This window comes from Delphinus delphis, chromosome 9, assembly GCF_949987515.2.
Source record: "Delphinus delphis chromosome 9, mDelDel1.2, whole genome shotgun sequence".
In the NCBI taxonomy this organism is placed as follows: domain Eukaryota; kingdom Metazoa; phylum Chordata; class Mammalia; order Artiodactyla; family Delphinidae; genus Delphinus; species Delphinus delphis.
The window spans coordinates 11,909,921-11,930,049 of record NC_082691.1 but is presented as its reverse complement, the minus strand read 5'-3'; the positions used below and the strand labels follow the sequence as shown (position 1 = coordinate 11,930,049).

The 20,129-nt window shown below is 43.2% G+C and overlaps 1 protein-coding gene across 1 annotated transcript in view; it reads left to right on the top strand.

The window, feature by feature from the left end:
* Nucleotides 1-11,407: 11,407 nt before the first annotated feature.
* Nucleotides 11,408-20,129, top strand: part of HECW1 (HECT, C2 and WW domain containing E3 ubiquitin protein ligase 1) — a 253,204-nt gene continuing 244,482 nt past the window's right edge. Inside the window, exon 1 of the mRNA XM_060019836.1 lies at nt 11,408-11,726. Coding sequence (XP_059875819.1) covers nt 11,438-11,726 — 289 coding nt within the window. The 5' untranslated portion in view covers nt 11,408-11,437. The remainder of the gene's footprint in view (nt 11,727-20,129) is intronic.

Here is a 20,129-nt window from a genome sequence, read left to right as displayed (position 1 = left end):
AACTGTCTTAGCCAGTTGATAATCATCTAGTTGGCCTTCTGGTGATGGCTGTAGAGAGTCAAATTAACTTGTATTAAATTTTATGTAAGCCCATACCATACTATTGAGCAAAGATTCCCCCAGGAACTGGTGGGACAGGCAGTGGCGTTTGTCATTCATTGTGGCAGCTGCGTCTTTTCTGTATCACAGACAAGCTCAGGTGATGGTCCCAGGCATCCAAGAGAAAGAGATGCCTATGAGAAAATCATTCCTTTTCTCTAGTCTGTAAAACTGAAAATGCTCTCTAAAATCCCCAGCAGACTACAGCTCTTGCCCATGAGTTCAAAGTCTCCAAGCTGCCTCGACGGATTGTCCCTTCTCTTGAGTTCTGAAAAATCCAAAAGATTAATTGGTATGACAAAAATGTCAGAAGGGACTTTCTGTGGAGGCTGTTCAAGAATTTCAGTAGCAAAAAAAAAGAAGAATTTCAGAAGCGAGTGTGATGTGAGCATGTTTAAGAGGTAGTAGCTAAGTTTCTTTTCTCGGCTGGATCGATTTTCCTCCCTATCATTTCAGCTGTCCCAATCATTTCATCGTAAATTACTGAAGATACACCTAATTCCTTTTTGATAGCACCAGCTGTCTCTTATTTCCTTCTTCTTCCACAGATAACCCTTGATTTAAGCCATCTCTGCCGGTCCTCGTCTTATAGCCTGGGTGCTGAGTTGGTGCAGTCTGCAGTGGATAAGAGAATGAGTGACAGCTAGAATTGGAATTGAGTCATGTGGGCTACAAATGTCACAGGAGTGGCCCCAAGAATGACAAGGAAGGAACTTGGGAAGGAATGTATTATCCAGGATATGAACTGCGTTTTTCACTTCTCAAGGGAGGCAGAGGGAGGGACATGAAACAGAAATAAAGCGAGATCAGATGCATTTCATTTATATTGCCAAATGCTATTTACGTTTTACTCTTCATTTCTGCCCTAAGTTGTCTTCCAAAAGTGGTCTTAGGTATTGAATTTATATCAGGTCTGGATGTGTTGTTCCTGGGCATGTTGATAACAGAAGCAAAGAGCTGCTGCTAGCTCAGTTCCTCTGTGTCCTGATAATGAGTCTTTATGGTCCATGGTCCTAACAACTGGCACCTTTGTTAGAGCTGGAGTCCAAGATGGTGCCTTCCTTTGTCCTGATAGGTGATCTGAAAAAGGAAGTGCTGACAACCTCCCATACTCCTGCGGTGACAGCTGTGCGATATCCATCTATCCTCCCAGTAGCTGCCCCTAGTAGCTTGGCAGAAACTTCTACCAAGTTGCTCCTGAAGAAAGTCGTTCAGTAGCATTTTCACAGCATTTGTGAAAGCGCAATGTAGGTGAGCCCGCTACTACATCTTCTCCTATCGTCGGAAGGGCTCACTCTCCCCAGAAGAAACGCCCATCTCCTTACTTTGGCATACAGGGCTTTTAGATCAGTCTTGTCTCTACTCCAGCCTCATCCCTCCCACTGCTCCTGCCCCAGGCATCCTGCCTCCGACACACTGGTCTTCTTCCTGTCCCCTGAACACGCGTGGATGGGCTTTATAACTCTCATGCCTTTGCATATATTCCTTCTGCCTAAAATATACCTTCTCCGCGTCTCCCTAAAGTCTTCATTTCCTTCCTCATCAGACAAAATGAGTAGTTCTCTCCCTATCCTTTGTGTCTTCCCAAACTTGTTGGTTTGTCACCCTGTGCTGAAATGATTGCTTATGCATCCTTCTTAGCCCTCGACAGAAGCTAGCCCAAAGCCTCATCCCCAGTGTGGTACAGCTCACATTGTAAGTATTCATGTGTGTTTAACTTAACATACATATTAATTGGCCCTGGTCACCACTGGTAACATTACTTTGCTATATAACCAGGAAGGATAGCCTTTGTACTGAATTCTATGGCAAGATAAGGTTACAAATATAATATGTTCCAGAAAGTTGGTCTGATTCACTCTGTATTGATGTGTTGGGCAAGCTTTGCAAATGAAGAGTGCAAAAATCCTGAAAGGTACTTCTCCCAGTTAGTTCTGAGAAGCAGAGTATTCTAGAGCACGTGCTACTAAATGATGCAAAGTTTTCTGACAGTGAAATTAGGCACAAGTACCATTTGTCTTAGAATGCGCCGCACGGTACATGACACTGCCGTACTCCAGGATGACTGCAACGGTGGTGAGATCCCAGTAGAAACAGGCCATGTGTGGTACCTCCGAGGTCTCCATGACTGTGCCTTCACATTGCCCTTCATTTACACACCCTTTCAAGGACCCAGGATGTATGTTGTTCCTTTGCTTCTCCTCCTCTCACAATGAGACTTAGTGGCTACGTTGCAGATGGTACTGAGGGTTTAGACTTAAGGGACCATCTGACTGGTGCAGCTTCTCCCTCCACATGGACTTGACTTTCAGAGTTGCTTTAGCACAAGCTCCCCCAGACACAGCAGGCTTCTTGCTCTCCTCCTTATTGCTGCAGGGTGATGCTTCTAAGGTGAGCAAATTGTTGTGTTTCCCAGATCAACTCTCTCCTGTGGCTTCCCATCCTCCAAGGGAGGAGGTCCTTCTTCTTGTGTGATGCGGGAGACCCGCCTCCCACTCTTTCAGCTGTGCTGCCTGATTCTCTGGCAGGCAGCTGGGAGAAGCTCTGCTCAATCCAGGAGCACACCATGCTTTTCTGTAAAACTGTGCCTTTACCCACCGAGTTCCTTCTGCTTGGATTGGATCTCCCTCTGCCTGAATTGGATCTCCCTCTGCCCTTGCCCAGCTGGCGACCTTCCTACCGCTCCTTCCAAATACTGCTTCGCTGTTCTGCCACCTGGGAAGTCCTTGCCAGCATCTGTCTCCCTCCCACGCAGGACCTTGCCGCCGCTCCCGTCACTGCCCTGGTCATTGTGTCATGGTGGACTGCCTAGATGTGCGCCTCCTGCACAGAACTCTTTGAGGAGAGGAACACTGTTTAATTCATCTCTCCTCCATACTCAATACTGAGCACAGCGTCTAGTACATACTAATGACTCAATAAACGTTTGCTCGTTGAACGGGATAAAGGAAGGGAGAAGAAAGCCAAGAGTTTACTGAAAAATCCACCCAACTATGCTGGATCCAACCTTCCAGGGGGCGGAAGAATTTAAAAGAAAGCATCTATGTAACACCCCGAACCTCCACAACAGATAATCACTTACTTTTCAGTATTAAGTCCAATATGTATGCAAACTTAGCCCCTCATTTGAAATCCTCCTGAAAGGTCCTTCTTACAGCTGTATTCACTGCCTGGCCGCATTACCGATTAGCTGGCAAATCTGATCAGAATCATGAAAATAGGAGGGAAACACACGGTGCCTCATGTTCTCCAGAAGCCCGATGTCCCTGCTGAGGGAGGCAGGCCGTGGGCCTCGGGTTCCCTCGAGACTCTGCTGCTCACTCTGTGGTCGGTGCTGATGCTACCTTCCTGGGGGCCTCTGCTTCTAGCGGGCAGGAGCAGGGCTGGGCAGGACCTCCCACGACTCACTCTGGGAGTCCGCATGACTGTTTTTTGGGTTGGGTTTGGGAGACAGGACTGTCACCAAGCAGGCGCCCTGGGTATGGGAGAGACACCGTCACCCCAGTGTCCTGGAACCCTGCTGAGTTCCGGGAGCGGAGCTGCTGGGGTCCGGGCTGTTCCTCATGGCTGCCCAGTGCTGGAGGCCAGGAGGAGGACACTGGTGACGTGCAGACATTCTGCTCCCCTGCACTCCCACCAGGGGCCTCCCTAGCGGTCAGCAGGATCCCTGAGAGCTTGGGTGCCCTGACCTGGCCTGACCATCACTGTGGTTCTGAGAGATGAAAGTATTTCCTTTTCTCCTGCAAGTGTCGATAGGGAAAGAAGGAACTTTACCAACATCCATCAGGATGAGACACTCTTGAGGAGGAAACCGACCTCTTTAACATTGAAAAGGGAAAGACAGGACCTTTTTCATATCTGGGCGTGCCCATTCATTCTCTGTCATCTGTCTGTCTGTCTGACACACGCACACACACACACACACACACACAGGAATACCACTTTCAAGGACCTTTGCTTTCAACGTAGAACAGAAGGAAGTGCTAGGGATCGGGACTTTCTCCTAAAAAACATGGGAAGTCCCCCCTACCTCCCGCCTTCCTATCTCCCCTCACCTCCAGCCCCTGCCCACGGTTCCGGCTACACAAACTGCCCAGATTTTGACAAGTTGGTTCTTGAACACCTCCAAGCATAAACCTCCAGAGTGACCCAGAGTTTCACCAAGAAATTCCAGACTTGACCATAGCGGTGAAAGGCACACACCCAGCAAAGCGTGGCAGGGCACCCCACTCACCCCTCTTAGGTGCTCTTAGGTGTGAGCAGAGAGAAGGCACCTGACCCACAAACAAAGACTTTCCTCCCCGTAAGTGGGGCCCAAGGGAAGTGGGGTGGGGGTGAGCAACTCTAATAGGCGTATTGCGGGACTTCGTCCTCAGTGAACAGGCTCTATGTGTTCCTAAAATAACGTGTTGACTGTCATCTTAACAAGTCCCATGTCTTGTAAATCCTGACTTCCTAGGCAGATATTCCCTGGCTTGCCTTGCTTTGCTTATTAAATTTTTCTCTGCCTAACGTTCCCTTTCAGCCGGCAATGTGTGGGATTCTGTTTCTCCTTCAAAGAAAGGAAGCCCACACAATTTAGTTTATGTAACTCCGCGATACTCTTGTGCACAATGGCCAGCATAAAAGACAGAGCTTTCAACACATGGCTTTGAGGCTAAAAGCAGTTTGGAGGCACAGTGTCAGGGACGGGTGCCCAGGAGCTGAAGAGTTGGACAGAGATGATGCTATCCTAGCTGCCTCCCACTCTTCTCCTGAGACGTACACAGCCGTCGGGTGGGGTCAGGGTCACCTCAGCCCCTCACACCCACCTCTGTCCCACAGTCTCACTCACAACAGCAGAGATAGGAATGTACTCATGGGACTCAGATCTCAGGATGTGAGGTAGAGAAGGGGATCGACCAGGGGTGGTATTTCATCTTGTCCTCAACTCTCCCTCCTGACCAGTGTCATTCGGGAACCGGTAACTCGGGGAATTCTGGGCACCAAAGTCATGTGCTTGAGACAAAAAAGGCACTGAGATGGGTTCCTGAGGTCAGGGAACAGAGCGTCACATGGTGACCCCAAGACAGAGGAGGCGGGTACACTCCAGCCTGCATCCACACACGCCCACTCATTCATTCACTCACTGAACATTCACTGCATCCTTGCCCTGCACTACTTTAGGTGGAAATGCTAAAGGAACTAGGCAGGGACCGTGCTGTCCTGGCGCCTGCGTCTTAGTGGAGGAACACTGATGAGAAGTAGGTTAACAAGACAGTTGCAGAGAGAACATGTCCATCAGGCTCTGGTTTACTTGCACTGTCAATGAAAATAATCAATAAACAATCTCTAGTAGGAATAGAGAAGAGTTTTATATGAGCCAGACTGAGGACTATATCCCAAAAGACAGCCTCTCAGACAACTCTGAGGAACTTCTCCGGAGATGGTTTTCAGCACAGTTTTATGTCTTGTTAGAACAAAGAACACCAAACAAGTCAGGGATACGTTCCTTCAACGTTTCCAGGAAAACAGATCGGCACGTACACAGCGCATCAGTAAGGACTTGGCCCCTGAAAAGGGAGTCTTATCATGGAAGGAGGACCAGCATTGGTGTCCAGGAAGGGAGGCATTCAATCCTTATTTTTAACATGGACATTCCTTACTTCTGGTCAATGTGCCTTTTTCCTTAATAATTAAAGCAGATGTACAATGTATGTTTGCTAGACCACAAACAGGCTGTTCTAGCTATAGCGTAAAATTCAAGTTAACTCGTGTACAAGCCAGAATGACCTCCCCGCACCTCAATATGTGAAAATTTATTTTATCAGCATCAAGGCCAGAGAGGGAGATTCAGGATTGAGAACAGAGATGAGAGCAGAAGGTCTGGGGCATCCGCGGTGCAATAAGCCACAGGGACTTTTGAATGTGATCAGAGGCAACAGTATCTGAACCCATTCGTTCAGCCCCTACTAAACTCTCTTTGTATTATGACCTCAGCTTTTGTCAAAGATTGTCCAAGCAATCAGCCGCTACATTTGTGATTTTAGAAAAAGATATTCTTTTAAGATTCTTTTAAGACACTACACATCATGTAGTGTCCCCTACGTAAAGTTAAAAATGAAGCATCTTATTGAGAACTTGGAGGGAGAAAAAAAATTCCGATATTCTGGTCGTGAGAATTACATTTTCCTTTATCTTTTTGGCTGCCAAGAATCTCAGAGGAGAATCTGAGTCTCAATTACTGCAACTTCATCTTCCCGTGTTTTAATTTGGAGAGAGTGCTTACGAGTGGTCCAAGTGCCCACTTATAATCACACAGAGTGGCCCAAATCCCTACTTCCTGCTGCAAGAGGCGTGACCTTGGGAATGTTTATGAACCATCTGAGCTGGGTTTCTCACCAACATGGGGAGAGTGATAATTGATAGGGTTTTAATGAGATAACGTACCAAGTTCCTTACATAGAGTAAATGCTGCTAATATTATTACCTGCTTTCTTATTGCTACTTCCTGATTTTTGTCTGGTTTATATTTCTCTATTTCCTTGTCCATTTCTTTTGTTGTAAATTTTCTCAAATCCACTGTAGAAAGAGACAAGTTATATAATTCTTTTAAGTTCCATTACCCCCCTGTTGGCATAACAAGATCTGAGTGTAGGATAAGAAAGCTTCAGGCAGCTACTCGCTCAAAATACAATCTGTCCATGAACTCAAATAACTCTTATGCTCTTTCTCCAGCTAAATAATGCCAGTTTCTATAACCTCGTCTTGTATACTTTAATGAAGTTTCCTTCAGGGCCTATGTTTTCCACTCACAGTTTTTGATTCCTGAGTGTAGAGGCAATTTTTAAGAATCACTTTCTCTCTTCTAGATATGCCTTTTGTCCACTTTCTTTTCATTTCTGAGACAGCACTCACTCACAGCTTTATATTCCAAAACAGAAAAGCTATTAATGACTCTGTCAGTTAGAAATTGACATAGCCGAATCTTTTGTCACCCTATGTTCCTCAAATTAACAAAAAAAAAAAAAAAAAAAAGGGATATACATAGCAACTTGTTCCTTCCCTAGAAGTGATGGGTTTTTTTGCTTTTAAGATTCTGTCTCCTTCTGGAAGGTTTTGTCTTTGCTAATATACTGTAATGCATACTAAACAGATTAAACACACAGGCCTATTCCAAGATTTAAAAAATAATCAAAGAACATATCACTTAATTCAAAACATTTCCACAATTACAAGTTATTTAAATCAGAAAGCAAAACAAGTAAACAAAACATCATTGTTGGATCCTCGGAGGCAAATAGGAAACAAACCAGCACATGGAATCTCACTTCCTACTGAGCAGAACACAATGTGATCAGATTGTTTCCAGCGGCTCACACATTGGCTCCCTCACTGGACCTACTTTTTCAAGGGTCAATTAAAATCTATGCCCAGCATAGCCCATAACTAGGTGCCCTTGATTACAACCAATAATTAGAAAATTATAATGATACTGAAACTGTTACCAATATTCTTGTGGTTTTCTTATCCATGTCTATTACCTATCACCAATGTAAGAGAAGATAAAAGATATTTGAATTACTTGATGGGATGGAGGAAACACTGGGAAAACTTTAGTGATCCAGTTAACTTCCTCACCATCCGTCAAGTGGGAGAGCCTGGAGAAAGAAGGGAGATCTCTGTCAGACAAGATTTGCCTGAGAGATGAAGAAGAATTGTGAGGTTGTAAAACATTGGAATCACTGTCTAGGAAGAGAGTGGTCTTTTGTCCAGGGCTATTTAAAAACAGGACAGATGCTCATCTATCTTCCACAGTTCAGATGTGAAGGGAGAATGATTAAATTGCTTCTTCCAGCCGGATGAGTCTATAGTGTAAACTAAACACGTGTGAGGACCTGGGGGAAACATGGCCACAAAGGAACCACGCATTGGGAACCAACTATCCGCCTGCTGCATTCCAGAAGCAGCTATTGTGAGCCTTTGACAGTAACACCTGTTTAGGACATGACAGCTTAAAGTTTGACGTTAGCCTTCTTCCTAGGTAACTTTTTGTCTATTTTTTTCACCTCTGCACCATCTACTACTAACTTATCACGTCGTTCTGTATCTTATCTATTTGTATTAGTCATCTTAAGCCCTTTCTGGAACAAGAAGGGACATAATTGAGTAAAATAAATTCTATGAATTAAAGTTTTTAGCGCTTTTCTCTGTGTGTGCCAGATGTCCTGCCGTTCCAGCAGGAAACACTGGCCTCAGGGTCTTTATGGTTTAGGGCAGAACACAGACAGGTCAACTAGCAATAATGCAATGAGAATCCTTGCAGGGCAATGGGATTCCTGTGGGATAATGGAGCACAAAGCCCCACTCTCTTGGGAATGGGAAAGGATGTAAGGAGAGGTTATAGCGGAGCTGGTGCTGGAGCATAACCTCAAAGCAGAATATAAATCCTGCCTGCAAGTATGAGTGGGGAGGATGTGGGCAAAGCTGGGGTGGGGTGAGGGGAGCAGCGTTGAGGCTGCCCTTCCAATACCAGGCAAATATCATTATTCCAGTCTAGTAAATTATTGACAAATGTCTTCCCTGACTCATGTTTCCTTCTGTGCTTTTGTTCCCACCATGTGGACAGTGTTCACTGGTGTAATTTGACAGTGTCTGGTTTCCACGGAATTCTAATAATAATACCACAGCAGAAGTGTCTTCAACAAAAGAAAAGCACTCTGTAGTCTTTTTTGAAGCCCTGACTGACACGACATGGATAAAAATCTCTCAGCCTCAACATGAATGCAAAAATATCCAACTCAGGTAGTAACCTGACAAATAAAAGGAGGTTTATTTCCCCAAAAAGCAAAAGGAAGATTTATCAAAAAATTGGTAGATAGGACACCTTTCCAAACATGCCAGCCTGTTCAATGTTTGCAACTTCAGTTTTGTAAGAGGAAACCTGGAGGGTCATGACTACGAATGATTTGTAGGTTTGCTGTTGAATGACTTCAAGTGTGAGTCTCTGGGGACAACATGAGGGGACCCTTGGCCATTGCGGGAGCCTGGCTGACTGCCCGGGACCTCTGTTTCAGTAGTATTGAATATTTTAGTAGATTTTTATTATTATTATTTTTAATAATATTATTATTATTTATTATTATTATTTTTATTTTATTTATTTATTGAGCAGTTACTATAGTAAGAGCTTGGCTTGCATTATCTCATTAAATTCTGATAGCAACCCTTTTACAGATGAGGAAATAGAGAACTAGAGAGATCAAGTAAGTTGTCCAGGGATACACAGCTTGGAAACTGGGAGGTGCTGCTCCAGATTTGCCCATAGTTTGGTCTAACTCATAAGATATACTTGATTATCTCATTTAACCCCAAGTAGTCATTTTTAATCTCCATGATAATACTGTAAGTTACTACTAGTGCACATAAAGTACACGTGAACCGAAGAAAGATTATGCTCTAGCAACAGCCCTCCTTGTTTTGGAGGTTTTACAAAGGTCTCTGAACAAAGCACCCTGGAGGATGATGAGGTTACTGGGATCCTCTTGGAGCTGCCCTGAAAAGGCAGGGTGCCTGTCAGGTGGCTGGACTGTCCATGTTTCCTGGGCTCAAGGCTGTGCCTGTCTTCCTGAGAGGTGGACTGGTTTCCAGGAAACACTGTGGTCCATCTATTTTCATACTGTTGCAGTGACTAGCATTTTTTTTTTTTTTGCTTAAAACATAGGACATATGGTACCAATAGTGTGATGAGATGCTTTCTGAAGTCTGGCTTTTCCACCAATAGTAATTCCATGGTAACCACCAGTGGGGCTAGAAAAATTCCTAACAAAAGACTCAGATAATGAATGAATAGGCCCGCCATATGGCCATTAAGGCCCAAGACTCCAAATACCAACGCTGTGCTTAATCAGGTTAACAGACTCTTTACAAATGCCCTGGTCTTGGAAGATGGAACAAGTATAGGCCTAAATTACTGCTAAATAGACTTATATAATCTGAAGAGTAGACTGGTGCTGGGGTCTGGTCCTTGTGGCTGGCAAACAAAAAGTCAATAACTTGCATTTGATTGATGTGTATAATAAGTTACAGTCTCTGGGACCTAAACTGCATGATTCAACACATTTTAAGGCCTTAATCTTTTCTTCTTGAAAACAAAAGTTTTATTCTTGTACAACAGCTTGTACTTTTACAGCCAGGAGCCCCCAAATTGTACATTTAAATCCCAATTGTAGTAGACTTTGATGAAGTCAAAATCACCCTTGCTTGTTTCACAAAAGAATCCCTTGTTCTAGGGCTTCCCTGGTGGCGCAGTGGTTGAGAGTCCGCCTGCCGATGCAGGGGACACGGGTTCGTGCCCCGGTCCGGGAAGATCCCACATGCCGCGGAGCGGCTGGGCCCGTGAGCCATGGCCGCTGAACCTGCACGTCCGGAGCCTGTGCTCCGCGACGGGAGAGGCCACAACAATGAGAGGCCCGTGTACCGCAAAAAAAAAAAAAAAGAATCCCTTGTTCTAATTCCATAGGATGCCCCTTTCCCCATGTTTTCAAAGCTCTCTGCCTCCAGAACAACCGGGTCATTGCTCTGCATCAGCTCAGCTAGTTTTAAGTGCTCCATGTTGTAAATGATAAAAAACATGCATTTTTTTCCTCCACAGATGCAATGTTTTCTACAATAACTTTGGCTCTGAGGGAGACATGGTCCTCTGAGATTGGGTTTTAGTGAAAACGGTGGTGTCTGAATATTACTAGGATATCTGAGATCCTTATAGGAATTTCAGGTGGTCCAGAGACATTCTATAGAGTGAGAAAGCTGTAAATGGAGAAAAAGTGACTGCCTCACCCAGCAGGGACCGCCTCTAATTCTGAGCTGTGTGTAGGGTCTTGAATGCTGCAGGGATCACTAAAATGTGCGATGCTAATAACCATCATTTACCCTAAAGAAGGGTAAAATTGGATCCAGTTGAATTTATGCTGGAGAACTCAAGAGATGACACTTCGTTTGGGGGCAGTCACACCTCCAGGGCCATTCTGCAGACATTCCTGGCCTTCTGGTACTAAGCAGGCTAGAGGAGGCTGAGACCCCAGCAGAGCGCGAAAGCACGGCCCCTTGGTGAGCGTGCATTTAGTTCTTGCCTTCCCGGCATGAACCAGAGCTACAGCATCGGCCCCGAGGAAGATGCTCTATGTCTATTTCAAATCTTCCTGAAAGGGCTGCTCTGTCCCAGCTGGCTTCCCCCAGCCCATCCTCCCTTCCCTGTGAAAACAGTGACTCACGGTGTAGCCGGCATCTCCCGCCCCTGCTGACTGTCTGTTTACCCCGACAGAATCTGTACCAGAACAGGTTCTTAGGCCTGGCCGCCATGGCATCTCCATCCAGAAACTCCCAGAACCGACGCCGGTGCAAGGAGCCCCTCCGCCACAGCTACAACCCGGGCCAGTTCCACAGCATGGCCATTAGGACCGGCCCCCCCGGCGCTGTCACCATCCCCCGCTCCACCAGCGACACCGACCTGGTCACCTCAGACAGCCGCTCCACACTCATGGTCAGCAGCTCCTACTACAACATAGGGCACTCGCAGGACCTGGTGATCCACTGGGACATAAAGGAGGAAGTGGACGCTGGGGACTGGATCGGCATGTACCTCATCGGTGAGTAGAACAGCGCTTAGCGCCACGGAAACAACGGTCTTAGCAGTGTGGTTGGGGTATCCAACAAGTACATTAATTCATAAGTCACTTTAACGGATGCCTTACTATTTCAGCAAACTCGATCATTTCATGAAAACGCACCATTCACCATCAAATGTGTCATACACCACATTAACACACAGAGGACCGCACGTGAGGCTTCACCTGCCAGCTCTATTCAATGGAAAAGAATCATGAGATAGCAGGGCGAGGTGTGGCTGAACGCAAATGTCATTACCGTTTGCAACTATAGAAGCTCTTCTGCTTATGAGTAAGTTAATATGAGAAGCTTGTTTTCAAATCCGTGTGTCTGTAAGACCAAAGCAACACCAAGGTATGCACATGTATGTGGGGTCATTTCACTTAAGTTTTCAACATGATCGTAGACCTCTTTTCACCTGCTCTTTCAAGATTCTTACTGCTTTGTATTCCAAAAACATAATGGATGATACAGCCAGCGAGAGCAGGCACACCACAGGCTAAGGAATAGCTGTGCTGGCTGAAAGGAGAGTGACTGGAGAAAATGAATCTCACAAATTTGAAATTGTGAAGAGAAATTGACATGAAAATGTATTTCACCTATTTTCCATGGTGGAATCAGATGTGGTGAAAATGGACACATTCACGCTGGTAAATCCACAGGTGAGGGTTGTAATTGTTGGTGGGGTGTGGGGACGGTTCAAGTTCAACAGAGGCCAGGCCTTCTGCATTCACTCTGTACAACGAAACATTTGCACATTCAGACACACAATGCCAGATTTAGCATCATGGACTATCAAAGACACCAAAGGATTGTTATGAGTATTTTACAACCCGGATCATCTTTATGATAAAATTCGGGGGCTCTTATTCCCTAACTAGCTGTCAGGGAAATTTTTTGGGGTCTTTTGAAGGTTTTGCAATCAGTTTGGTTAGTGGATTTGCAATACACACACTACTGTAAAGATGGAAAAACATAATTTTTGAAATTGTTACACAAATAGTGGTTGCTCAACTAAATTGGACTTCCAAACAGGTAAATTGGCTTTAAAAATAGTTCTGGAATCGCTGTTTGAGTACCATGAATCTCAAACAGAGCCTGCAAAAGGACAGACCACCAAGCACATTTTGTTTAGTCCATATTGTTTTAAATTTGGTTCGTTGTCAGTATTTCAAAAAGTAGAGACTTCTCGCTGAAATCCACCTTTCTAGCTTCTTGTGCAAAAGCTCTCAGTTTGGCTGACTGATCCCATAATTCCTGTGGCTCTAGTGGGCTAGAGTCAAGCATTAACTTCCCCCTTTTGACTCCTTGCCACCTATCCCTACTTTAATGATGATGGTTACTTGTTCAGCGCCTTAGGCAATTAGATTTTTGGCCCCAGATCTAGTTTTGAAGCAGCTCTTCACAGCTGTACCTTCCTGCAGTGGTGTCAGTGGCATGCATCTCTCAAGTCAAGGAACAGCTGGAGTAGAGCGTGGCAGGGGGAAAGGTGGATACCTTCATCCGTGGGGAAGGGATGGATGGATCTGGAGCTCAGCCCTAGATCCAGGCTGCGGTGTAGATCTGGGATAATTGGCCCTGAGAGTAGAAGAATTCACTCGTGGATTGGGTGTAGAAAGAAAGCACCAGAAGGTCCCTATTAGAGAGAGAGGCAGAAGAGGAGCTCAAAAAGGAGATGGGGGCGTGATGGAGAGGTAGGATGAGAATCAGGGGACCACGTCACAGAAGACGAGAGAGAGGGTGTCTGAGGAAGGAAGGGATGGTCGGCGGGATGAAGTGTCCGGAAGCTCCATGAATGAACAAGATCTGGTGTTAACATGACATTTTGACTGAGACAGAAGTAAACACGGTTCATCCTCTGAGAATCTCAATTTGACAGTTTATTCTTCTCACAGTAGCTGCACATATATAACTGTGAAGTGATTTAATGCAAAAATGCTAACACTTTCGGCAGAATAGCATTTCAAAAGCAACTTCCAAATCCAAAATTCTCCATGAATCTTAAAAGTTCATCATTGGTGTGTCCTTAGTAACTCACCTTCCAGATTTGCCGTGCCTTGCCAAAGAGCAAATCATAGAGCTCTGTGATTTCATTTAATCTGTCATTTTACAATTGAGGAAATGCCAAGTCAGTGGTTCCCAATGCCACACAGCTGCCTACCCTGGCGGCAGACCCCACAATGACCATGAGGACATCTTGGCACATTTGGGTGCAATATCACGTATGGGCCATTCCACATCAGTGGGCAACCTAAATGTCCCCATGAGGCCAGGTTTGTGATGCTTTCAGCTCTGCCCTCCAGAGCTCTCCGGACAAACGTGACTTTTCTCCTGCCATAGTGAGTGAGATATCTGCATTTGGAAGGGGATGTGTGGCCCTGCTCACTGACACTGTCACCGAGTCACCAGTGCTGTCTTCAGCCAGGAACCCAGCAATGGGACAATAAAAGTATTACCATTACTTTCACAGCGAGATTGCATTTGGTTGCCCTCATTTATGGAGTGGTTCCTGAACTGGAGGAGTGTGATGAAGTTTTCTCTCCCCTAGTGACACAGAAAGGGGAAAGATCCTGGGGTTTCAGTGACAGCTTGACCTGGCTTAGAATCATACTCTGCCACTGGCTGGATGTGTGGCCTCAGCCAGGTAGTCATCAGAACGTCAGCCTCCTTACCTTCAAAATAGAGAAATAACTTGCTCAGAATCATTGAATGGAATTGACGAGATACTGTGCGTTTACTGCCTGTTGATCAATAAATACGTCTTGATTTAACTTGTCAGGTAGCTCTAGTCTCTGGATGCATTATGGCAAATGACCCTAATTCCCAGGCTTCATTCAGCCTAACCATGGCCCTTAGACGTGTGCTCAGTTGTTTCAGTTGTATGTTATAGACAAAAGCTTCTTACCAAACCCACAGGGACCTGGAAAGAGATCTTAATTGTCAGTAAACAGGCAGAAGCTTGTGATTTGGTCAAAAACAAGTACTTCGTGGCAGCTTCGCTAGTCATCTGTATTCCTAGGAAATAGTTTTGCAATTATTCATTCAGTAATGCCTACTTGACTTTGACAAGTAAAAGCTAATTATTTGTGAGTCCTATACTTAGTGTTAAAGATTCAGCACACTGAGGGAACAGTATTGTATAACTGGGTTGGGATACATAACTTGAAGAATGCAAGACCTCTAACCATAAGAATGCTAAATTAATTAGAGCAGATCTATTCAAGTATTTTCACCTCTTCATTTTACATTCCAGTATTTTAAAGACCTTAATATCTTAAAACCCTCTTTAGGATGATCAATTTTTTTTAATAGCCATTGCTGTGACTCTGTTGGAAGGAGCCTTTATTAAAACTGCTGAAACATGAAGTAAGTATGCAATTAAAATTATGAAAATATAATTGAATAGGTAAAGTAGGCATAATATGCTCATAATTCGCAAAACTAGCCTTCTGATAAATTTAGCATTTTAATAAATCATATCATTATTATACCATGCTATACCATGCTATCCCTATACCATGCTAGAATTTGCTCAGTAATTTAAATCATAATGAAGCTAGAGTACATTCATGCATTTAAATTTCAACAAATCAAGAGATGATAACTCAGAGCAAAATTAAGATTTAAAATTTCCTAAAATGGCATCTTTGAAGGATCTCCATAGACTGATGCCTGAGGACATGAATTCTCTTCCATACCTTTTGGTTGCCTTATCTGTGTGAGGTTAGAGATTATGGTCTATATCAAACTGATTATTTTTTTAATCTTTTGAGACTTCTGTGACCTATCCCTGTTCAATGTTTATAAATATTCCATGTATGATCATAAAGTGTATTTTTGTTGTGAATAAGGTTCACTCTACCCATCTACCTATCTGTCACCTATCTAGAGATAGAGAATATCTTATATATAGAGAGATATAGATATCTTATACATAGATATCAATATATACAAAGGTTTAATATACGTGTATATAATATTTATATATAAATATTTTTATGTTATATAAATATACAGTGGTAACAGTTCCCATAGAACCATGCAAAACAGGACACAATTCGGATATGTACAAGTTTCAGTTCATAGGGTAACTCACAAAGCAAGGATCCTCTCTCTCTCTCCCTCTCTCTCATGTGTGTGTGTGTATTTCAGTTCAATAACATAAATTGTATATTCTAATTTTCTGTCTCTTCCATTTTTGAATAGAGTATCTCAAAATCACTAGCCAAAAATTTTGTTTTAATTGGTTCATCTATTTCTACCTTTGCTTCTGTAAGTTTTATACTTTGCAGATTTGATGCTGATTACTAAGTGCATGAACGTTCATGATATTTACATCTTTTTCCTCTACAGTTTCTTACAAGTTATTATTACAGATCTGCCAGTGCCCCTTGTGCTATTCTTTGCCTTGAATGTTGTTTTTTTTTTTAACTATTTAAGGCTGCTAGTCTCTCTGTTTTCTTCTGCTTCATATTTACTTGATCTGTCTTTTCTTTATTTTCAACCTTTATCTTTTTTTAAGAGTAGCTCTTTGTGTGTGCTTTTTTATTCTGATCTGGGTGTCTCTGACTTTTAATTGGCTAGAATAGCACATTTATATTTATTATACTTACTGTTCTATTAGGACTTATTTTTGCCATCTTTCTTTAGATTCTTTATTTACTGTGTTTTCTTTTTGTTTCTTTGATTCTTCTTTTCTGCTTTCCATTAGATCTGTTGACTTCAACGTTATACATTTTTTATTGTTCTTATGGACTGCTTTCAATCATAGTCCAGTGGGTCTCAATCAAGGGTAATTTTGCCTCCCAGTGGACATTTGGTAATATCTGAAGACATTTTTGGATGTCACGTTGTAGGAGGTGTTTCTGGCATCTGCAAGGTAGAAGCCAGAGATGCCACCAAACAGCCTATAATGCACAGGACAGCTCCACCACAACAAAGATAACAGAGTTATCCAGCCCAATATATCAACAGTGCCAAGGTTGAGAAGCCCTGTCTAGACCACCATATTCACCCCCATTTATTTTTTTAATCTCATCAATATCTCTTTTTCCAACAGACTGGTAGTTCATCCAGTGTAGTTTCATATTCCTTTGGTCTTCCAGGACTTTGATTTTCCAGATATGAACACTTTTCCTTTTATCCTCAATATCCCTTAGTCTTTCTTGTATATTTTTGACCTTTTTTTCTAGAAGTGTTTCTCAATCAGATCTCTGGCTTCCTAATCCATTTTTCACCAAAACTCATACACTATAGTAGGATAATGCAATGATGGATGAAGGCATGAATATAATAGCCACATGAATAGCACTCATATCCTACACATTAGTTTCAGTGGATTTCAGTTATCACTCCATGGGGAAATAGTTCTATGGTTAAATAAGGATGGAAAAATCTGCCTACATTGCCCCACTTTAGAGACTCACAATATATATTAAAGATTTGAGAAGCTTGGGGTAAGCAGCACACTTTACTTGGTGTAACCCAGCATTTCCTATACTTTCATGAGCAAGAAACACTTTCTTATGTCCCAATATTTTCCTGTCAGGTGTTCCACTGTAGAAAACCACACATTAGGAGTTATGGGAAGTTATAGAATAAGTACAGAAACCCAACCCTTGCCCTTAAGAAGCATTTAATATGCTGAGCCTTAAAATGTAATGATTTAGGATGAAAGCTAAAATTTTCTCTCTGGCTAGACACCTGCACACAGAAACTCCCAGAATGCTTCCTTATGGACATCAGTTCTTGAAGAACTGAAGATTTTCTTGTACATCAGGCACTCTATTAGAATATAGAAGAGCTGAAGCTGTGCTTCCTAATTATGGCACAACCAGTGAGAATACTTGTGTTCAAATAAACAATCTGAGGGAAAAGCAGCAGAAAACAGAGTGGCACTGATATGTAGGACCTCCCCTGCCATTTATCCTTAGATTCCCTTCCTAGTACAAGAGAATAGAGATTCTACATCCTTGGCTTTGTACTTGCCTTTGAAAGGCAAGTAGATTGTCCCCAGATCTCCTGGCCTGCTATTTGGTAAATCCATAGTCTAGAGATAGTGGGAGAATCCTTGGAGATTCTTCTGAGATTGGTTATCAGAAGGCACAAGTTCCTCTGCGAAATGGAAGCAATGTTGTATTTTTTCTGTTGGGCTTAGGTAGTGGATCAACTCTTCCTTTAATTGCTTCTGTGCTCACTTGCCCATTCTGTTCTCAACAGCAATAGTCTTTGTTGTATACTCTTCTATTGTAGATTAAAGTGTAGGAAGCACAGCTCTAGTTTTCATTTTGAAGACAAAGCAAGATAAATACTCCTGGTTTCTTAGACGTGCTTGTTTCTGTAAGCGTCACTAGAACTTTGTGACTCAAAATTTTGCAAAGATCTTTTCTCTATTGTAAACTGTGGAGCAGGAGGTAGGATTCTTCATACTGGAAGAAAAAAGTATCATCTAGCAAATGCAGTCTTTTTTTGAGAAACTTAATACATCTCTATATGTTCTGTACAGAATGAGTAATGCGAAAAATTTAAATAGTACTGGCCTAAGCTAATGTTTCAGGTTACTAGTGGTTTTGCACAGTATCATGGAGCTTTGCCAAAGAGGGCCGTATTTTTAGCCCATACTATAAATATAAATAGCTGCTTATTAGATGTTTAACACTGTTCTGAGACCATTACCTGTATTAGTTCATATATTGCTCACAACAGACTTTGAGGTTGGGATTAATATTATCCCCATTTTGTGGTGAGGAAGCAAAGACACAAAGGGATTAAGTATAATGCCTAAGATCCCATAGCTAGTAATGGTACCCTAACTACTTCTCTCAAGGTGGCTGTAGATATCCCTGTAACCACACAAACATTGCTCCTACAAAAATTTGTACCATGACAAAGGATGCAGAAAAGGGAACCTCGCAGTAGGGAGCCAGGGGGCTGCCATTCCTCAGTGTGATGGAGGGCAAGGCTTGGTCCCCATCATCCATCCCAGTTCTCTTCTCTCCTCCAGTGCCTTCCTCTAGTGTAGACTCTGGTCCCTGAAAATTACGTCTCTCAGTCTCCTGTGCAGCCATGTTCCAGATGCAAATTTGATCCCTTCATTTAGACGCACCTGTGCAAGTTTGGGAAGGCGGAAGTGAGCTGGGTGGTTCCTCCTGATGTTTAGCCTGTGGTTGCCACAAGCATGGCTCTGAGAAATTAAGCTTTTCTATCACGGCGTCCTAGCGTCCCCTCACTCGCTTCCTGGCTGTGAACAGGCAGCCCGGTGGTAGTGGCAGGAGCCTACTCAGCTTGCCACTAGCTGGTCACTCTCTTTGTGGGTGGAGAGGCAGTTGCTGAGGCTGTGCCTAGCGTCCATTTGTCTAGCACCTAATTCTCTACATAAAATCCCTTAGTGCATAAAATATCTGGTCTGATTCTGTTTTCCTGCATCTGACCCTGACAATACACTTGGATTCCCAAGCAAAGATTAGTAACTTCTAACAATTGGCAATACATGCCTTGGGGGAGGGAGCTGACTTCTCAGCACAGATGGTCCAGGCAAGAATACCGACTCTTCTATTTTCTTGCGTGATATTTGCTATGAAGTGTTACTGTTATAATAAGGGAATGGGATACTCATTAGGACCAACTGGCAGTCTCTGAAAACGTGTTTAAACCTGTACAGCGAAATGTATCTTGTTGTCTTTAAAATGTGTGTTACTTTGCCATTTTCTTTGGATTTTTTCTGATTCCTCCCACTTACTCACGCCCATCCTTTTTTCATTTGTGCCCTTGTGGTTCCTTGATATTTAACCCATTCTTATACCCACTATCTTCTAATGAAATTGCCTGTTTTCTTGAATAAATCCTCAAATCTATTCAGAACTTGCTGAGAACATAAGCCCTGTCTTGTTCAGCAGTATATCCCCAGGGTTTAGCATACTAGCTAGAGTGGAGTATAAATACTCAATACATATTTACCTAGTGCATGAATGAACACCCCCTTTCTAGGTGTTACTCTATATGGATACCTGATCATGACTATTAAAGTGAATATTCTGGTGATCAGAGTGGATAAATTCAGGAAAATACCTCTCCTTGGAGAATTGCCATAATGAGGCAAATTTCTATCTGGGTACTGAAGACCTAGGGAGCTAGGAAAACATTATGCCTTTTTTTGCAGAAATGAGGCAATTACTGTAAAAGACGTATTATGCAATCATCTTAGCAGCCCAAACAGGGCTGTGAGCACACACTGTGATTATAAAGACAGACGAATTTTGCAAACAAGTGATTTTCCAAGGGATACAAACAGTTCCTGCTGTTAATGAGGCAGAGACGGTGTTACTCTGCCTGATCATCTCGGCCAAAGAAGAGGCAGCCAAAAATGTGCAATTGACTTAGCAGGT